Raw genomic sequence first — 18,395 nt, forward strand, 5'->3', positions numbered from 1 at the left:
CAAAATGCATCACACCTTTTGTGTCTCACAGTTAGGGTCGCACGAGTGGTTGATGAAGCGCGACACGTTGCCCTTCTGAGTCGCATCGATGATCTCATCTGAGCGCAGTGCCATGAAGTAGTAATGTTGGTTGTTGTCCCGGGCATACTGCTTGACCCGCTTGCGAAAGTCCTCTGGTGTCAGCACTTCTCCCACATATTCCATCACAAATGTGCCCCTAAAAAGATTACAAAGGCGCCATGAGAATGTGGAACTGAAGGGGAATGACACTTGAAGGTTCATGCAAAATGGACAGAGAGAGGGATGAATGGATGGATGGACTGACCAATTACAGATCCCATAATTACGTCTTCCCAGGAGCCTCTTCTAGAGGTTGGCAACATTTTCTTACTAAGTTCACAAAGTGTGTCAGGGCACCTTTAAAGGGATACCCTGCTTTTTGGAGCAGAAAATTTGCCAATATATTTTCACATTCTTTTGCTCTAGCTTGGCATAGAGCATTTGTTTTTGCTTGATTGGACTCCTGTATTATCCTTGGTTGCCTTTGACATGATCCCCAAGAACATGTCGTGAAATGTTTCTTGTTTTCTCAATACAGCATTTCTGGCTGTGTCGCTGTTTTTCAGGGGTGACATCTCTGGTGCTACTTACTTTATCGCAATCACTATTTTTGTCAGAAAGGTAGACAATTAGAGAGTGCAGCTTATATTATAAACAAATGTTAAACAAATTTTCAAAAATAATAATTTGCCGTGGGTGTTAGTACGGGCTTTTTAAAAAGTCTGATATGCCATAACTTTGGCTCAAATCAGTTCTTGTAGTACTACCACACCCTGATCATTCAACATAATTTTAAGCAAGAACTCAAAAAAATTTTTTTTTAGTTTCTAAAATTATTCACTCTGCAAGAAAACTAAATCTATATATTAAATTAGCACATTGAAATACATAAGATCAGCGATTTTCATCAAGAACTCTGAAAAAATTTTTTTTAAAAATTTGATACCAATAGCTGGAATAGCTGCTAAACTTTTGTCTATAACATGTGTAGCTTTCAAAACAAGTTGATAATCCTGAAAGCTTGTCCTCTGACTTGTATTCTAGACCTGAATTGAAGGAGTTTTATGTGTTTACACAAATAAACTTTACGTATACGGTAAAAAAAACAAGTATGATAAATATTCAACATTTGTGCGCTACACACGTTGAAGCATATGGCTGCAAAATTTCATTTGGCATTGAGACAGAAGATGTGCACAGTCACTGAATGAACTGACTAACATGTCCTTTTTGCTGCTTCATGGCAGGACTTGAAATTTATGCAAATAATATCTCATACTAAACATACTTCTCCACCTCTCTGAATGAGTTGATCACACAGCACTCCCTTACTGGCCACCCCCTACTGTAAATGCACTCAGGAATGTGGAATTAACTGACCAAGATGACGACTATGAACAATGGCTCATGGAAAATGCGTTTCACAAGTCTTTGCAGTATCTACATAAAACAGGCCCCCATGCTAATACATATATAATTTCTTTCTCAACTTATGCCATTAGGTACAGCAAAATTGGGAATTTCAAGCAACATCACCTGCTCTACATGCATTTTTTTAATGCTCTATGCTCTAGGTTTCACTCCTTCTGCTCAAGTAGCGCAATTAAAACATTGAAGCAAAATTTACCATGAGGAAAGCTAGAAGCTGCACTTCTTGTGGGAAACAAGAAGTGCTACACAACAAACTGCTTTGTTGCTTAACTCGGGTAGACAAACTGCAGATTCCTGAAAATGAGACCCTCTCTATGTAACTAAGGAGTCATTAACTAAAAAACAGCAAAACCAAACAAAAAAATACAGAAAGTTAACATAAATTGCTTCTTACGAAGAGACAGTCTCCAAGGTGCGCAAACCCCAGCCTTTCTTCTCAGTCATGAACTTTTCCACTTTGATGTAGCTTTTCTGCAATGCAAAAAAAAAACTGTAAAAATCGTCAGGGAAGAGTTGCATTCGAGATGTGCAAAACAAGATTGCTTGACAAGCACAAGCACACAACGTAATCTCTCTGCTCAGACCTTCTGAAATCGCCGGTTGCTGCAGTTGTCGCCATTAGGACACCGAGATCCACTAAACAAAAAAGAAAAAAAAAAAGAGAAAAAGATCATCAAAAATTCAGTTAGTAGCTTTTCTTAATTATTAGAACAGACCATAACATATCTCCTATGATGTATAACAGCTGCTCTCCTAACTTTGTATGCAACGCCCTCAAAAGCATTTTGCCCCTGCAAATCCATGAGCCAACATTGTGCTGATCTCAAATTGATTTACCATTCAATCATAAGCAAGCGGTTGAGGCAGTCCTCTTCACAGCCCATGATACCCCTGTCCTTCTCGTCCTTAGTCAGGGAGCAGTCGCAGATCATGCGGCGGACCTCTTTCTTGCTTTTTGTCTTGCGCCTGCAGTCAAGAAATGACACAAACACTTGACTTGCATGTATCAATGAGCAGATGAATACATTTCAGAGGAGCAACATACCTGCATTTTGTAAATCAAAGCTGCTAAACTCATTGTTACTCTTTCAGCTGCCCAAATTGACCATCAGGTATGTTACTGAAGCTACCTGCATCGTCAGCTGCTGGACAGACATGTAAACAGGCCATTATTCCACGTTCAACTAGTAGAACTAACTTAATGAGCATATATGTAGCAATGTGTAGCATTAAACTATGCACACGCTTCGCTTTATTACCTATTATGTTGCCTGGCACATCTTTGATTTGATGAATACAGAAATAAGTTTCTAATTTTTTTTCTTTCAGCCGGCAACCCTACAGAATTAAATTAGGCTGACGATGTGAACCAAATGCCCAACCCACCTCTCAAAAAGGTAGAGGTTTTCTTCAATATCCTCATAGCCCACAGCCTTGGTAGACAAGTCGTTTGTCCCACTACCATTGCTGCTGTCGCTACCTCTATCCCTGCTGTCCCTGCTGTCTCTCATGTCTCGGCTGTCCTTGTCTCGGCTGTCCCTGTCGCGGCTGTCCCTGCCGTCTCTGATCTTGCTGTCTCGGCTGTCCCTGCTGTCTCTGTCCCTGTTGTCTCTGCTGTCCCTGCCGTCTCTGTCCCTGTTGTCTCTGCTGTCCCTGCCGTCTCTGTCTCTGTTGTCTCTGCTGTCCCTGCCATCTCTGTCCCTGTTTTCTCTGCTGTCCCTGCTGATCTCCGTTCTGTGGTTATTCCTGGAGTTCCTGGGTGAAGTCGTGCTGTCAGACTGTTCTCTGCTGCTTGTGCCTCTGGATTCCTTGGAATCCTTTGAATGTGATGCCAATTGGGGGCTACTACGCTCCCGCCTTCGCGAGTTTTCCTTCACGGCAGCAGGAGTTGCTTCTTGAATGGCAGGCATCCTAGCTTCGCATGGAGAGGAATTGCGGGCTACTGGTGAAGACAACAATGGAGCAGGTGCCGTGTCGAAAGTCTCTAGTTCACTGCTGCGCCGCCAGCGAGATTTGACCTGCAAGGGTGAGTGTGGCTGTCATTTCTCAAGCTGCATACATTGCCCAGAGGAAGCAGATCTAGAGCTCAACGGTGCTGAGCGCAAGGTAAAAAAAACTGACCACTTATAAGACATCACAATCTCATTAAGCAGCACTTAGTTTTGCCAGGTTTTAAGCAACTGCGATGCTTAGACATGGAAACAATCAAAACACTCGTGCATTTACATGGTAAGAACATTGTCAACAAGATTTCTTAGCCCAATTACATGTGTGCTCCTTTTAGCTCGTCCTATTCTACACTGTTGGCTACGTCCAAGAAGTCCCAGCTGCCCAATTATGTAGATGTGCAAGTTTATGAACACTTCATTTCATATAGTAGGGTTGTGCTAGCCATCAAAAAAGCACATAAGCAGGTGTGTAAATCATTCAAAAAATGCGGACCTATGCAGTCCGATTTTCCTATTCACAAACTAGGACTAGCCTCAGTTGGGGTCAAGACACCATTACCGTGTGCAAATGCTTAATAATAATAATAATAATAATAATAATAATAATAATAATAATAATAATAATAATAATAATAATAACATCCACCATTCTAACATACTCCTCACCTTAGAAGATACAAAACTATAGCCGCAGCCACTACAGCACAAATGCCTGTTCTCTCCTGTTAAGCTTATCTGTTACTTGCCTTCTATGGAAAAAATCTGCCTAATGGCTACATGAATGGTGCCTCTGGTCAAGTGATTTTGAACTGCGAGAGGTAGACATGATGTGGCTGTAAAAGGGCCTTAAAGATAGTCGCTATAAAGTGCATAAGAACACGCAAGACATTCCAATAGGATGATACATATACTAAATATATCAGCGGTAAGAACTTTTACGAAGCACAACTGCTTTGACAGAGCCTGTAGGCACGTGCAAGCCCCTGGTCAAGTACAGATGCAGGTATTATTCATGTAATTTATACACTGTAGAAGACACAAGAGCACTGTGTTGTCATCTCTCAGTTTATGCATAAAGGGACCAGGGAGGGCTAAGAAACTGGCAACAAATTAGTATACATGCACCACACATGTACACGTGCACACACATACACAGAGAGGGAGGGAGGGAGAGAGAGAGACAGACTTTCCCTTCCAAAAAAGGCATGATACTCAGAAATGCAGTGATGTTACACCATTTTATGCAGCGCTCAAGCAGCTGGCTTAGCTCCACAATAATGCACTCTGATAGCATGTAGCAGTTTTAATTTCTAATATCTAAGAGGGTAGAATTTTTTTTCTTCCAGCAAGCAGCGGAAGCACTCAATGCCACACATCAATTTGAATTTTGGAGGACACTACTTCTGTTAACGTTTACAACCATGTTGGCTGACCTTTTCCGGACGGCTTGAATCAAGTGCACCAACTGAATCTTTCCTCTGTGGAGATGGGGCTTTTGGTGGGGGCGGTGGAGGCAAAGCCGTATCAGCATCCGGCAAATTGTTGGAGGCCCAGTCCTGCTGGGGCGTTTCTACGGCCACAGTTGCAACTGATTCAACAGGTTCTGATGGCAACACTGACAAATCAAAGAGAGGCACCACAGGTGGCTCAGAAACGGTGTTAGGTTCCGCATCTTGCCATCTGGTTCTGCGCCTTGATGATCTTGGCGTAGATGAACCCTTCTCGGGACTCTGCACAGGTATGGCAACAAAACACTTTCAAGTGACCATGTGCACACAACGCAACAAGTACCAAACAACACTTTCAAGTGACCATGTGCACACAACGCAACAAGTACTGCTGTAAACACAAAAGGCTGGCCGCACCCTTAACCAAAACACTCACGCATACGTTACATCACAAGAGAACGGCCATTTTTTATGCAGGCCTCAGGATAGACCAAATTAACCCCGCTAATGGTGCATGTGCACAATTTCTGCTATAACATACATAGCGACTGCAACATTGTTGTTCTTAGGAATACAGCTAGACTGCTGAGCCAGGCAGCAGTCAGTTGATGCCAGGTAGACTGGAAATTTTTTCTTTCATTCATTAGCACACAGCAGTTAAAATTTTTTTTTAATGCTATGCTATAGAAAAGTTGGTTGCTTTGGTTGTGTAAAATTGTGCAATACAAATAAGCGAAAGCAAATAAAGTAAGGAAACATCACTAGAAAGAAAGTGCTTAGAGCTATCTGCAACTGTTGTAGTGGCAGTGGCCATGCTGAAATTCTTGGCGAAATTCGGCTGTAATTAATCAATTTTACACCATTACCACAGCAACTTTTCCTTTTCATCACTATTCATCTCATATTCAGGTAAAAAAAAAAAAAAAGAAACTGTACCAGAAAACAAAAAAAGAAAATCCGAAAAGATATGTCCCCCGCTGACCCGTCTGCACAGCACCTTCAAAAAACACGACAAATTGCAGTCAGCTTAACAATCTGGTTCAGTTCACTATAAGACAAGAGGCCCCAAACATACAAAATGTTAAAACGCATTCTCACATCGAGTGTACCACATTTGTCAGGACTGCAGTAGTATCGTCGGTCCCGATGGTCGGCGACTTTTGCTTCGCCTGGTGACAACAATTCTGTGGGTGACAACAGAAGGCAGGAACGAGGCACAGCAGCGTCAGTGTCAGTCATCGGTGCTTTCTCTTCACTTTCTTGAGATCTTGAGCCTCTGTCAGGTGGCTTGGCGACTGTATCTGATACGGGGCCTTCTGTCCTCTCCGGTGCAGGAGGTACTGCTTCGATGTCAAGGGGGACAGATTCCATTTCCCCATCAGATATGGGGGTACAATTTGCCTCAGCCTGGCTGAGAGGCAACAGTCCACTTTCGCTTTCACAGGCCAACACTGCACTTGATTTGCTGCAGACTGTGTTGTGAATTTCGGAGCTATTTTTCTCTGTCAGTTCCTAGAAAATGACAACAGGAAAAGAAAGTTCATTTATCAGTGCTCCATTAGCAGCGACTAAGACCTAAGTCACACAGCTATAATCCGGCCCCTCCCATCACTGCATTGGCAGCTGTGAAGAGAGAGCGTTTCCTCGTTGGTTTTTCCTTTAAAAAAAAGGACGGAAAGGGAGAGGGGGGGATTCGGCCAACATTGGCCGATGCTCTTAATGATACCAGCATCCCTGTTTGCATTCACTCATTCATTCATTCATTTTACTTGTTCTTCACAACATGACATACACATTGTGGAAAGGGCCAAGAATAAATGCCATTCCATTACAGCTTGAAAAAAAAAAAATCTTGGTCACCTTGGCATTGACGGCAATGAAGCAACATAGGCCAGAACTCAACAAAGGCCAAACACCACTCTACATGAAGGAAAAGAAACACTTTTCTCATTTTTGGCCACAGAGCACATATTATTAACGAGTATAGTAATTAACACTATAGTCATTGGTTTGCTGAGCTATGGAAAACAATGTTTGCTTCAGCATGTCAGAAATGCTACTGATGGTCTTACATTAAGTTTCCCATGCTTAAACCAGCGTTTTGAGGTATGGAACTCAGCGTATCAAAAATGATATGTTGGGCTTTGTAGGGTTAAGGAGAAGTGTGCGAGGAAATGTTCTCATATGAAGGATGCGAGTGCTGTGTCGTGTCGGTGATGAGATAGCATATATGACGGCTGTGTGAATCAAGCCTGAGAGACCAAACTGAAGCTTTTTATGGTACATGTCGGGGAGCCTCGAAGACAAAAATTTAGTCGAGCATGAACAAGAGCACTGAAAAATGAGAAGAGGCAACCAAGATATTTAATTTCAAGGAAGTGGCTTTTGTACAGTATGAACACTTATAAGTTATTGAGAACACATGCCTTTGATATACTCAGTTAATTGACTCAAGGTTCATTGTGCAGCTGCTAAATGTAGGGTTCTAGCCTCTTGAGGCAGACAACATGGTGACACACCTTTATGAATAGTGGAAGAATTACTGAGTGGAAACCAAAAATCCTCAGGACATCCAAATCACAACCAGCAGCGGTCACTAAGTGCTTTCAATCTAATACCACAGAGTAAGGTTCCAAGATGCAAAACGAGTCACTTACAAAAGAAGTATAAACAGCATAAAACCAGTGTGCCACATATAAAATTGTTCTATGCAACTCAACAGCTGCAAAGACATTTGATCTAGTGTGTTTTCCACAAGAGCAATTAAAAATGAAAGGACGTATACAAGTGTTCCAACAGCTACACAAGAAAATGAAAATGCAGCAATTATAGATGCTGCCATATGCTAGCAGCCTGCCTCTGTCTCATGAATAAAATGCTGTTTACCATCTATGATAATCACACAGAAACCTCGTCACTGTAGTTACAACCAAAATCAAAATCCCTCCAACCTTATGGCAAGCCAGGAATAACTGGAAACAAATATGGCCAACAACTTTGAACATAAATAATTAGTTAATCAACCTATATCAAGCTTACCTTATGCTGCAGCTCACTTTCACCGGTCGTGCACACTTCAGCTAGCACAGCATTGATTACTTGCTCCACCGACTCAGATCCACCAGCAGTAAGAGAGCTTGACAACTGATGCACAGCCTCAGTAATGTTCGCAGTGGTATGTGCTTGCGGCTCCGCACTTGATGTTACATTTTCATCTTTTACTCTCTTCTCAGCTTGTGCCAACTCAATTTCACAGGCACTGGAAAGGGTCTGGGGGTCTTCAACTGCGACACTGCTGTCGAGGGGTTCACCTGTGTGAGAAACTGCTGCCTCCTTCTCCATGTCTACACTAGACACGTCCTGCATGCTTTCATCCTGATCCAGTTCAGGTTCCGTGTCTGGCGTTTCTCGATTTTCCAACGTGCTCCCCTTCCTGCTACTGGAGACTTTCGCCTGCGCCCCTCGCGATACTTGCTTTTTCGCTGCGGCTGGCGGCTTTTTCTGCCGTGCCTTCTTGCTTGGACATGGCTGGGCCGGGCTGGTGCCTCGCCTCTTGTCCCCACTTCGTAGCCGCACACTACGCTGGCGTGTGGCAGGGCCCTCGAAGCTGGGCATATCCTCAGACGCCCTTCGCCGTCTGACTTTCGGGGACTGTGCCGTCGCCTTCCCCATTCTTCCTTGCTTCTGCTTGCTCTTGTTGGTTGCCCCAGCTGAAAGAAAAATTTATATGTTGAATGTGCATCTGTACCAAACCAACACAAGGCCATCTTGATAGGTCTGCACGACCTTCCCTTCTAGACAAATGTGATGTGCTCGAGTTGAATTAGTACAAAATGAGTTCACAATATTCAAGGACACTGCAGCACTTGTGCACCTCTTACCATTCTTGATTCTAGTGAACTGAATGCAGTGTTGATGCTAGAACCTTGCTATCTGCTTTATGTAGCCAATCATTCATACTATAATGGTGCTTATGAGAAACATTTTTTCTTATTTTCATGGAATATGTATTGCTATTGTACTTTACGCTGGGGACACAGTAATCACAAAAGATGTCCAAAATAAAATATTCACTGACAGGGTTTAACACTCCAAGGAAACACCTGGGCTATTAGTGATGCTGTAGTGGTTGGAGTTGTTGGCACGCCCAAGCACACAAGCTTTTTGTACCTGCATTACTGTATATTCTGGAGCAATCATTCGAGATTGTACAATCCTATTCTAAAGCACATGTAATCTGATTAGGCATGCTTTACTTGCTATCAATAGGAAACAATGTTCAGTATGTTTGGGCAAGTGTGTCTTGTACCAAGTTATAATCTGATGGCAGTTGTTATACAGTGAAAAATGTTCGCAAGCAAAAGGTAAATGATGTAAGTTTGGCAATATCACACTGCAAATGGTCTGTGATGGCTGTTCAAGGTCAAGTGCAAGAATGCTGCAATCCATGAACTTAGCACAGAAAGATGTGCAATGTGTGAAAACCCAAGAAACAGCAATGATTCAGAAAGATCAGAAAGCATGTAGAAAGAAACCAATCGTGATACACCATCTTAAATGACTAGCTGTAATGTTTGATGTGAATTTTTTTCCCCCGAAGAGAAACTGGCGGTGCACGAGGTGAACATGCAAGAGCAAACAAACAGAAATAATGGCTTGGTTTGTCAAAAATAAAAAGAGCATAAATAATGACACAAACAGACAATGCACAAGTAGCAGAGAAAGAGTAGCTATTTAGAAGGATGGTTTGAAGCACATGGCCTAACATGAAAGGGGGTAGACAGATCAGTACAGTTGCAGTATGTGGTAAAGGGATACTTTTTACGCACTCTAATCATAATTTCATCATTGAGGTGTAAACAAGAAGTTCAGTGTGTGATTGTGCAGCAGTAAAATTAAATTTGCCTAATGGAGAACAACAGTGATCAAGCAATGTTTTTTTAAGGGTATGAATGTGAAGGATGATAACGAACTAAATGACAGTATGGCTGAACAAAGTCATTCATTTAGCATGTTGAAGAAATGGATTGCCGACTCCAGAAGAGGAAGCAGATTGACTGAAGATAAGGCATGCACAGCAAAGCTCAAAGCTGTAGTAACTGCCGAGAATGTCGATTCTGTGCACAAGGTGATATTCTCTCCTATACAAAGTGGCCTGTAGAAGACTGCAGGTATAGTGCATACTTGCAAAACTTATTCATCCAAGTGCAAATTAGAAAGGTGTTCACGAAGCAGGTTTAAAAATCACTGAACGCTGATCAGAAATGCCATTCTGTGCTTGATCCACATGCAATGTTTGCCCATTTTGAATGCGATTTAGCAGATTATTTTATGCATTCGGCAATTGTCAATGAGGCGGTGGGGCTCCACCCGTCTCATACAGAAATAAACAGCAGTCAATGCAGTGGCAACAGACTGGCTGACCAAGGCACAAGAAATTTTGACAGAAATTCAGTGTAAAGGTGATGTTGATTGGTGCTTGGGATGTGGAAGGAACAATCCATGTCAATAAAGTTGAGAAAGGATCCATCGTAATCATCAGCAGCAGCCTATTTTATGTCCACTGCAGGACAAAGGCCTCTCCCTGTGATCTCCAATTACCCCTGTCCTGTACCAAGTGATTCCAGCTAGAGCGTGTAAATTTAATTTCATCACTCTACCTAGTCTTCTGCCTTCTTCGACTGCGCTTCCCTTCTCTTCACACTCATTCTGTAACTCTAATGGTCTACCGGTTATCTAACCTATGCATTACATGACCTGTCCAGCTCCATTTCTTTCTCTTAATGTCAATTAGAATATCAGCTATCCCCGTTTGCTCTCTGATCCGCACCACTCTCTTCCAGTCTCTTAACCTTACACCTAACATTCTTCATTCCATAGCTCTTTGAGCAGTCCTTAGCTTGTTTTCGAGCTTCTTTGTTAGTTTCCAAGTTTCTGCCCCATATGTCAGCACCGGTAGAATGCATTGATTGGATACCTTTCTTTTCAATGATAACGGTAAGCTTCCAGTCAGGATCTGACAATGTCTACTGTACGCGCTCCAATCCATTTTTATTCTGTATATTTCCTTCTTATGATCAGGGTCCCCTGTGAGTAACTGACCTTGGTAAACGCACGCCTTCACAGACTCTAGAGGCTGACTGGCGATCCTAAACTCTTGTTCCCTTGCCTGGCTATTGATCATTATCTTTGCCTTCTGCATGTAAATCTTCAATTCCACTCTTATACTCACTCTGTTAAGGACCTCATTCATTCGTTGTAACTCGTCCCCAGCGCTGCTGAACAGGACAATGTCATCTGCAAATCGAAGATTGCCGAAATATTCGCCGTTGATCCTTACTCCTAAGCCTTCCCAGTTTAGTAGCCTGAACACTTCTTCCAAGCATGCAGTAAATAGCATTGGAGAGATTGTGTATCCTTGTCTGACCCCTTTCTTTATAGTTATCATCCTGCTTTTCATGTGGAGAATAAAAGGTAGCTGTGGAATCTCTGTAGATACTTTCCAAGATATTTACGCAAGCATACTGTACTCCTCGACTACGTAATGCCTCTATGACTGCTGGTATCACTACTGAATCAAATGCCTTTTTGTAATCTATGAAAGTCATACAGAGAGGCTGATTGTAATCTACGGATTTCTCAATTACCTGATTGATCACATGGATGTGTCTATTGTAATGTACCCCTTTGTGAAACCTGCCTGTTCCCTTGGTTGACTGAAGTCCAGTGTTGCCCTTACTCTATTGGAAATTATCTTGGTGAATATTTTAGGTAATACTGGAAGTAAGCTGATGGGCCTATAATTTTTCAATTCTTTAACGTCTCCCTTTTTGTGGATTAGTATAATGTTGGCATTCTTCCACTTCTCTGGCCCTTGAAGTCGATAGACAGTCCGTTTAAAGGGCTGCTATTTTTCAAGCATTATGTCTCCTGCATCTTTGATTACATAGACTGTTATTCCATCCTCTCCTGCCGCTTTTCCCCGTTTCATGCCTTGCAAGGTCCTTCTGACCTCATCTTTAGTTAGAGGAGTTTCTGTGTACTGTTCATTATTGCTTCGAATAGAGTACTCCCGAGTCTTCTGGGTACTGTACAGGTCAGTATAGAATTCTTCCGCTGCTTTTATTATACCTTCGAAATTGCCGATGATATTATCCTGCTTATCTTTCAGTGCATACATTTGGTTTGCCCGATGGCAAGTTTCCTTTTTACTGATTTCAGGCTGCATCCATTTTTTACTGCTTCCTCAGTCTTTCTCATATTATAATTTCAAATATCCTTTATTTTCTCCTTGTTGATTGGTTTTGACAGTTCCGTGAATTCTATCTGGTCTCTCGAGCTGGACACTTTCATTCTTCGTCATTTCTTTATTAGGTCCTTAGTTACTTGGGAGAGCTTACCTACTGGTTGTCTTGGTGCCTTACCTGCTACTTCAATAGCTGCTTATGAAGCCAGCCTAGTTATTGCTTCATTTGTCATCTTCAACTCTCTGTTCTAAGGCTGCATATTTGTTAGTAAGTACCAGCGTGAATTTGTCTGCTTGTACCCTTACTGCATCTAAGTTGGCCTGTTTCTTCTTGACCAATTTTTCTCTTCAAATTGAGGTGAATCCGAGACCTCACAAACCTATGATCACTGCACTTTACCCTACCTAACACTTCTACATCCTGCACTATGCTGGGATTGGTGGAAAGTATGAAATTAATTTCATTCCTTGTTTCACCATTAGGGATTTCCCAGGTCCACTTTTTGTTCCAACGCTTTCTGAAGGTGTTCATTATTCGCAGCAGATTCGTTTCCACGAATTCTACAAACATCTCTCCTCAAGCGTTCCTAGAATCCACGCCGTAGTTGCCGATTGCTTGTTCACCAGCCTGCTCTTTCCCAAGCCTTTTCCCTCACTTTTGCATTGAAGTCACCCATGACATCATTATACTTAGTTTGCACTACTCGCATCCCTAATTCAACATCTTCATAAAACTGCTCTATTTCTTCATCATCATGACTGGAAGTGGGAGCATAGGTTTGTACTACCTTTATTCTATACCTCCTATTCAGCTTTATTATGACTACTGCCACCCTCTCATTAATCCTGTAGAATTCGCCAATGTTGCCTGCTATGTCCTTATGGATTAGGAATCTTACTCCAAACTGCTTCTTATCTGGTAGTCCTCTATAGCAGAGGATGTGGACATTTGTCAGCACTGTATAGGCCTCACCCTTTCTTCTAAGCTCACTAAAGCCAATGATACCCCAAACAATGCCTGATATAGGAAAAGCTCGTTAATTCCCAACTCGTTAATTCGAAATTTCGCATAATTCGAAGTAGCCGCCATGGTCCGTCCAGCAATGTATTAAAGGCTATATGTAACACATCCCGCTAATTCACAGAGAAATCCGCACCGCCAGCGATAATTCGAACTCCGCGCCATCGTGGATGGGGAGAGTGCTAAAGCGTGGGAGCACGTTGGCGATGCTGGCATTGCCGCGCAGCTTTGCTTTTTCCATCCGCAGCCTTTGTTTAGGCCTTACTGACGAGAGACGCATTTGCGGCTGGCCATGCATGGCCAACGCCTCTGTTGCAGGTCGCTTCGCTCCTGTGAGGTTCTGTAAAGCTCAAGGGTGATAAAATTGTTGTGCGCCGTATGTGCAAGAGAAAGCGTGCGAGGGTGGAGGCGGCGAACGCGGCTCAATCTCGCATGCTCAAGCGAGGAGGGCAGGGCGGATGTGCGCCCTCTCCTATCGCACACGTGAGGCATGGGGGTGAAGCGGAGGGAGGGGGGATTAGTGCTCCAGGGGACGTTCTACTTCAGCGGCTGCTGCATGGAAAAGAAACCTGCCATGAGTAACTACTTAAGAGGAAAAAGCGAAATCAGGAAAGAAACAATTTATGATAACTCAAAGGGAAGCTCATTACTTTTCGAAGCGAGATCGGGATGCCTTAGAACGCGCACCTATAAAGCGAGATATAAGAAGGAAGAAGAAGCATGTGCTTGCTGCGGTAAAGCTAGGGAAACTATGGAGCATGTTTTATTAGAATGTGAAGACGTCTACCCAGCGGTCGATTTAGGCACCACTGGCCTCCTTGAAGCCCTTGGGTTCAGAGGGAGCAGTGGAAAAATAAACATGTCCGCAATAGGCATTAGTAAGAGGCGATTGGAGGATTGGTGGAAGAAGACCAGGGAAACAACAAAAAAACGGGCACGTACAAAAGCACAGTTCGCAATAGGGGATCAGAAAATTTGCGTGTGGTAGTTCGTAGTGTTTTTTCCCCCCCTTTTTTATTGTTTAGCCTAGGTAGGACATTAGGCAGTATAACAGCAAGAGCTTGGTGGCGCAACGCACCGCCCCGTTCCAAAGGGGACGCTCATAACATCCATCCCATCCATGCTGCTTACGGCGCGGTAGCTTCGTATGTGATGTGCTTTCTACGTTTTGTTCGCATTCTGTACGAAGGTCAATTCGCTCGCTGCTACTGCCGCGATTCCTCACTCCAGCGTTTTTCAACGAGTTTCCGCGCTCATCAAGCGAGATCTGTTCATGTTTACCTGTGTGCGCGTGACACCGTACTTGTTAATTTAGTTAGTAAGCAAATGTTTACAAGTTTATAAAGCCGATATAACTACTATCCTTACTTCGTATAGCTATCTGCTAATTTGCTGTCTCAATCGATGCTTCCTTTTTCGGGCGAAACTGCAGCAGTTTTTTTTTTCCCGCGTCAGTCGGCGCAAACTTGCGGATGGAGCAAGAGACATCTCGACGTCGGGCACGTCGGGCCGCATTGGTCGCGCCCTGTTACGTTGCGTTGGCTGTGCCAGTGCTACTAAGTATAGACGTTGTTGTTCACGCCAACGTGGCGTAGCGTGTGTGCGCGCGTGCTCACGCCTCGTCGAACTTTATACGCGCCTTAACCGAGCGATTTTTTTTTACTTTTGTTAGTTCGAATTTTGTATAATTCGAATTTTCTTAGCATCTCCGCGGAATCCGAATTAACGAGCGTTTACTGAAGTTTCTCAAAGGACCCATGGTGAACACAAACTAGTCATGTGAAGTTCAGGATAAACTGCATGTGGCCATCTAAAAGACATGGTAAGGAAATCTTGTGAAAGTTACCCATTTTTTCAGCTCAATGCTCCATGTGACAAGGTACTTATCCGAATGCAGAAATTGAACCAGCCAGGTAATGATGTGGTTGACCATATCTCCTATTCTACGAATCTAGCTTTGCAAAACTTGCCTGTTCCCAAAATAGGATTTGAACACATCTGGAAACAATGATGCTGTTCTCAATGCTGTTAGTGTACTTCAGAACAAAGAAATAATGTTTTTCCTTTGAGTGTTACATTTGTTGCACAACTTATCTAGAGTGTATTGAACTGTGAAGAGAATACAATGAACAAATTGCTACTTCCACTAATCTATCTGCATGCCTTCCAAGGGGAAAATTTTCAAATCGCTCTCATAGGATAGAAAGGGACCAAGGATAAGAAGTGGCTAAATTTTTGTATTGCCAAAGCCTGTTTTGCATGAGAGTGATTGCTACCCAAAAGCGACATAGTTGCTGGCATGGGAGGCTCAAAAGCTGTTCTTAAAGTAGCGAGCACCTCTGTGATCAAAATGTAAGACACGTGGAAAAGCTCGCTAGCTGCGACAGAGCCCAACCAATAGTGGAGTGTGATCGAGCAAACTGAGGAGCATAGGATGGTGCCAAGGCGCAAGGGCTAGTGCGTTCGAGCACATTTCTAGCAGACGACACTCCCAAGCTGCAGCCACTCTGCAGCTGATACGCCATGCACACTCTTCAATGAGTTCCTTATTACTGAAGTTGAGCAGCTCTTCGAACTTTTCAGAATACATCCTTGGGAAAGTGCTCTTCGTGCTACAAGTGCACTGTTCTCATCCTCTGTCTATTAGTTACGCAGCAAAGGACACATCCTATGTATAGCATTTGTGGGGAAGCTTTGATTCATATTGTGCAAAATAGTGTGCACATGATCTATCTTCTCTCTGCCTTTTTTATTGAGTGTGTGTGTGTGTGGGGGGGGGGGGGTAGTGACACCCATATGAATTCGGACACAAGACAGGAAATAGGTTGTCCTGTATGCGTCTCTTTCCTGTCTTCTTGCATGTTTACTGTGTGCGTCTTCTTTTGGGTCTTTTTTGGCTGGTTTTTAAAGCAATGTACCAACTAGCCCAACGTGTTTTAATAAACAACAGACTGCCAACTTTCTGCTCAAGTGCCTAGTGGTAAAATGCGACAATACTGTTTAAAAGCAGACCTCCTCATCACCACACTGTTAAGGCACGTTCACACCGAAGGCGGAGCGGACAAGCGAAACCGGCCAAGCGGCCGCGGATTTTCCGCTTTGCAGGAGATACGCGGCCGCTTTGCCGGATATCGCACAGACCGATTTTTTCGGCGCGGACAAGTTGGCCGCTTTGGCCGCAGCCAATCAGAACCCGACATGGCGGAAACGCTGGTGAACGAATGTCTTTCTCTGGGCTTTTCGCTTTTGTTCTTGAAAAGCGTCAAAACGGCAAGTTGGGCTAGTTGGTTGGGATTTATAGTAAGGTTTGTTGCAGCGCAACACAAGACAAAGACAAAAGAAAGTATAAAACGACGACACGGCGCCGTGTCGTCGCTTTATACCTTCTTTTGTCCTTGTGTTGCGCTGTAACAAATCTTGAACAGCGACTATACAAGTGGCGCGTAAAATGCCAACGATCTCATATTCTTCGTTTGAGCTCATCATTTTGCAGAAGTAGACAGCGGACTGGAGCGCGCCAACCCACGACAAAAAAAAAAAAAAAATCGAAAGTGCGCGTACAAACCCAAAGTGCCGCGAGATAGCAGCACGTCCCTGAAATTGCTTAAGATATTGCGAGATGCCCCGCCTTCCCGGCAACGCGGACAGCGCGGACAGCCAGACAACGTGGCTGGTCTGAACAGGCGCGAGCGCTCACCGCCTCGCCGCTTTGAAAATCTGCTTGTCCGCTTAGACGCTCCGCTTTCGGTGTGAACGTGCCTTTAGCCTATGGGTTGACCAGATGGCGCATTAATGCCCAGTGGCATTAGAAAAGAGCCACTCACAGACTCTTGCTTCAAGTCTTATTATGGCAATATGGCAGGCAAAGTAAGCCTACCGTTAACTTGATAGACAATGAATGCACTGATTTAAAAACAAAGCTGCATGAGCCTGATAGTTACTCCAGGAATTAACATGAAAAACCTTTGTTAATAAAGAATTTTTTGAAAACTACGTATATTTGTTTCTCTCTTTAAGAGCTTTCATGAATGGAAATTGTTGAATGATACTGCCTAACACTGTTGGGCAACATGAACTAGGAAAAGCATTTACTGGGAAATTGAAAGAGCCTTGAAAAATGGAACTTAGATGCCAGGAACAAGCGAACTACAATTACGAACAAATAGTGCAGTTAAAAAGAAAAAAAAAAGGTAACTGTAGGCAAGGGTAATTTTGCTTCTTTTCACGAGTTATTTCCTGCTATACAATGTCAAGCAATCTTGACAACTATAGTCAACTTTTCAGCACACAAAGTGCATTACCATGGCTCTTTATCACATCCAAGAACATGCATGCAGCTATCATGTGCTCACAGATTCCACAGCAAAGAACCATTTTCACCTGTAGAAAGCAACAAAAATACAGCAAGAAAGCAGTAGAAAGGAGCACTGTAAAAAAACTGTTGGTATGGCCAACAGTTTTGAAGATTGAAGTGGTTGTAGCTTGCCATTGGTGCATTAGTTCTGTGCAGCTGACGTCACAACAGAGACTACAATGAAGAACAAAAGGTTGCCCATCACAGCCAGCGGGGATCGCAAATTGGAAATATGAACTCAAAAGCCAGATGCACAAACCACTGAGTGATCGCACAGCTTCCATGCTTGGCAATTTGAGCAGGTTTCATAGTATGCGAGACAAAAGCAGGCAATAAGCTTATGCAGTGAAGCTTGACTGCCTAAAACTTGCAAAATCAGTTGTGAAGTGCACTTGGTTATGTAGTAAGAAACTAGAGTGAGGGCAGCGTCAATGGGGACCATACAATGTAGGGCAAATATAAGCTAAGAGAAGAAGCTGGTTGCTATAGAGTTTCACACAATTACTAGAGGGAACTCTGGCACTAGTGTCTACGGGAGGCACAGGTTTGGTGGTTCAGCTGGCATGGGAACAATGGGTAGTACATGAATTTTCCCAAACTTCATCCTTCCGGCTTCAAACAGATTTGTGACTTTGCAAAACTCGTAGCTTTCAACAAGGTACTGGGTAATAAATAATTAAACGAACATAATTAATAATATCCGGTGGCAGGATTCTAACACAGGACCTATAATACCCGATGCTGAAATGATTATGACATATACGCATGCATCGACAAGCAGCACAGAACGCTCTTATGAATTTCTGCATGGCCGTTTTCGCTTTGGCCACCTCAACAGGCTGAACTGCTGCAATTAGCAGCGACTGTGTGTCATCACAGGGTCTTC

At 43.2% G+C, this 18,395-nt stretch overlaps 1 protein-coding gene across 7 annotated transcripts in view; it reads right to left on the reverse strand.

Moving 5' to 3' along the window:
• Positions 1–18,395, reverse strand: part of Set2 (SET domain containing 2) — a 118,853-nt gene that overhangs the window by 64,592 nt on the left and 35,866 nt on the right. For all 7 annotated transcript variants that reach the window (XM_075680699.1, XM_075680697.1, XM_075680703.1 and 4 more), the window contains 8 exons: positions 7,928–8,598; positions 5,987–6,400; positions 4,874–5,170; positions 2,878–3,509; positions 2,329–2,457; positions 2,076–2,127; positions 1,886–1,962; positions 16–217 (listed from right to left, as the gene is read on the reverse strand). In XM_075680699.1, the coding sequence (XP_075536814.1) occupies positions 16–217; positions 1,886–1,962; positions 2,076–2,127; positions 2,329–2,457; positions 2,878–3,509; positions 4,874–5,170; positions 5,987–6,400; positions 7,928–8,598 (2,474 nt within the window). The remainder of the gene's footprint in view (positions 1–15; positions 218–1,885; positions 1,963–2,075; positions 2,128–2,328; positions 2,458–2,877; positions 3,510–4,873; positions 5,171–5,986; positions 6,401–7,927; positions 8,599–18,395) is intronic.

Source organism: Dermacentor variabilis, chromosome 2 (genome assembly GCF_050947875.1).
Source record: "Dermacentor variabilis isolate Ectoservices chromosome 2, ASM5094787v1, whole genome shotgun sequence".
Classification (NCBI taxonomy): Eukaryota; Metazoa; Arthropoda; class Arachnida; order Ixodida; family Ixodidae; genus Dermacentor; species Dermacentor variabilis.